The sequence below is a fragment of the Mastomys coucha genome, unplaced genomic scaffold (genome assembly GCF_008632895.1).
Source record: "Mastomys coucha isolate ucsf_1 unplaced genomic scaffold, UCSF_Mcou_1 pScaffold9, whole genome shotgun sequence".
Classification (NCBI taxonomy): Eukaryota; Metazoa; Chordata; class Mammalia; order Rodentia; family Muridae; genus Mastomys; species Mastomys coucha.
Window position 1 is genome coordinate 37,561,521 of NW_022196915.1, and position 1,884 is coordinate 37,563,404.

General features: G+C 41.8%; 1 protein-coding gene across 1 annotated transcript in view; it reads left to right on the forward strand.

Annotated features, from left to right (window-relative positions):
• Positions 1 to 1,276, forward strand: part of Rnase4 (ribonuclease A family member 4) — a 3,400-nt gene extending 2,124 nt beyond the window's left edge. Inside the window, exon 2 of the mRNA XM_031362645.1 lies at positions 4 to 1,276. Coding sequence (XP_031218505.1) covers positions 4 to 426 — 423 coding nt within the window. The 3' untranslated portion in view covers positions 427 to 1,276. The remainder of the gene's footprint in view (positions 1 to 3) is intronic.
• The last annotated feature ends 608 nt before the right edge of the window (positions 1,277 to 1,884 follow it).

The window sequence follows — 1,884 nt, forward strand, 5'->3', positions numbered from 1 at the left end:
CAGTCCTTACTTCTGCTCTTGGTGCTGACCCTGCTGGGGTTAGGGCTTGTACAGCCCTCCTATGGCCAAGACCGAATGTACCAACGGTTCATTCGACAGCATGTGGACCCTCAGGTGACAGGTGGCAATGATAACTACTGCAATGTGATGATGCAGAGACGGAAGATGACTTCTTACCAGTGCAAACGCTTCAACACCTTCATCCATGAAGACATCTGGAACATTCGTAGCATCTGTAGTACTACCAACATCCAATGCAAGAATGACGAGATGAACTGTCATGAAGGTGTAGTGAAGGTTACAGACTGCAGAGAGATAGGGAACTCAAAGCCCCCCAACTGTAGATACAGGGCGAGAGCCAGCACTAGACGAGTTGTCATTGCCTGTGAGGGTAGCCCAGAGGTCCCAGTGCACTTTGACAGATAGATGCCATCCTGTAGCTGCTACAGCTGGTAGTTGACCTCTGAGTCAGTGAGAATAGCAATTCTCACCCCAGGCTTTGTTTCCTTTGTTCATTTCTTGTACTCACATATATCCAATATAACCATCATATTAAGTGCATTCTATCAAAGAGAAGAAAGAAGACTCTCATAGCACTGTTGGCTTGGTTCTCCCAGATCCTATCCCCTGAACCTTATGCATTACATGTATTCAGAGAGTATCTCAACTATTATAAAGAGCTTTTGCTGTCCAACTTGTCTCATTCCAATCCTCTAACAGCCCTTGATGCCAATTCTAATACTTTATTTAGAAGCTTCGAGTTAAAGGATTTGACAACCACAAAAGACAGTGAAAGATCTCAGACAAAAATCCAATTGAAAGCACTACTCAAAAAAGGTGTTACCCATATTGTTATATACACTTTCTGTAATCCAAAAAGTGCCATCGTTAGGGAAGTCACTAAGAGTTTGGAAATAGGGACTGGAGAGATGTCTCTGAGGCTAAGAGCACTGGCTGCTCCTCTAGCGAACCCAGGTTCAATTCCCAGCACCCACATGGCAGCTCACAACTGTCTGTAATCCAGCTCTAGGTGATTTGACTCCCTCACACAGACATACATGTAGGCAGAACACCAGTGCACATAAAACTAAAATAAAGATTTTGGAAATAACATATTGGCAAAATGAGAGTTACTTGGTATCATTTTGGTTTGTGACTTCTAAGATTTCTTTTTTAAATATATGGAAAATGAAGTAAATCACTAAGATTCGTTTACCATTCTCCTCTGAAAGATTTTCAATATTTCATTATAATAAAGAGCTATATGTTGAACCAACTGTGTCAGCATTTGTGTTTTCCTGCTCTTTTTCAGTTCCTCTCTAGTCTGTGAACTCTCATGTCCCTTAGTGTCCCTATACATTCTGGTCAAATATAAATGGCCATTAGATCCATCATGTGACATCTGACTTTGTCTCCTTTACTCCACTGAAAGTGATCCCTCTCAGATACGAGAGCTGAAATAAGAACTCATAAGTGGCCTTCACTAAAAAGCACCAATTCTTCATGCAGTAAATTGAGAGTACTGCATTATTTGGCATTATTGATGTTTATGACTGCATAAACCCAATGGGTAACTGAAAGTAGGCTAATATTTCTGGCTGCATGTGATTTTTCCTTTCTGAGCCTTCTCTGGTCAAGTGGAGTCCATGATCAACAGGTCTGATGGGTAAACAGAGTAATGGTGTTTCCCCTTTAGGATTTTATTATGTGCGTGTGTGTGTGTGTGTGTGTGTGTGTGTGTGTGTGTGTGTGTGTGTGTACAAACATTTGTGCAGGTGCTCAGGAAGAAGTCAAAAGTTATCTTTTCACCATGAATTCCAGGGACTGACTCAGGCTGTCAGGCTTGTTAGGGCAAGCATTTTTATCCACTGAGCCATCTCACTG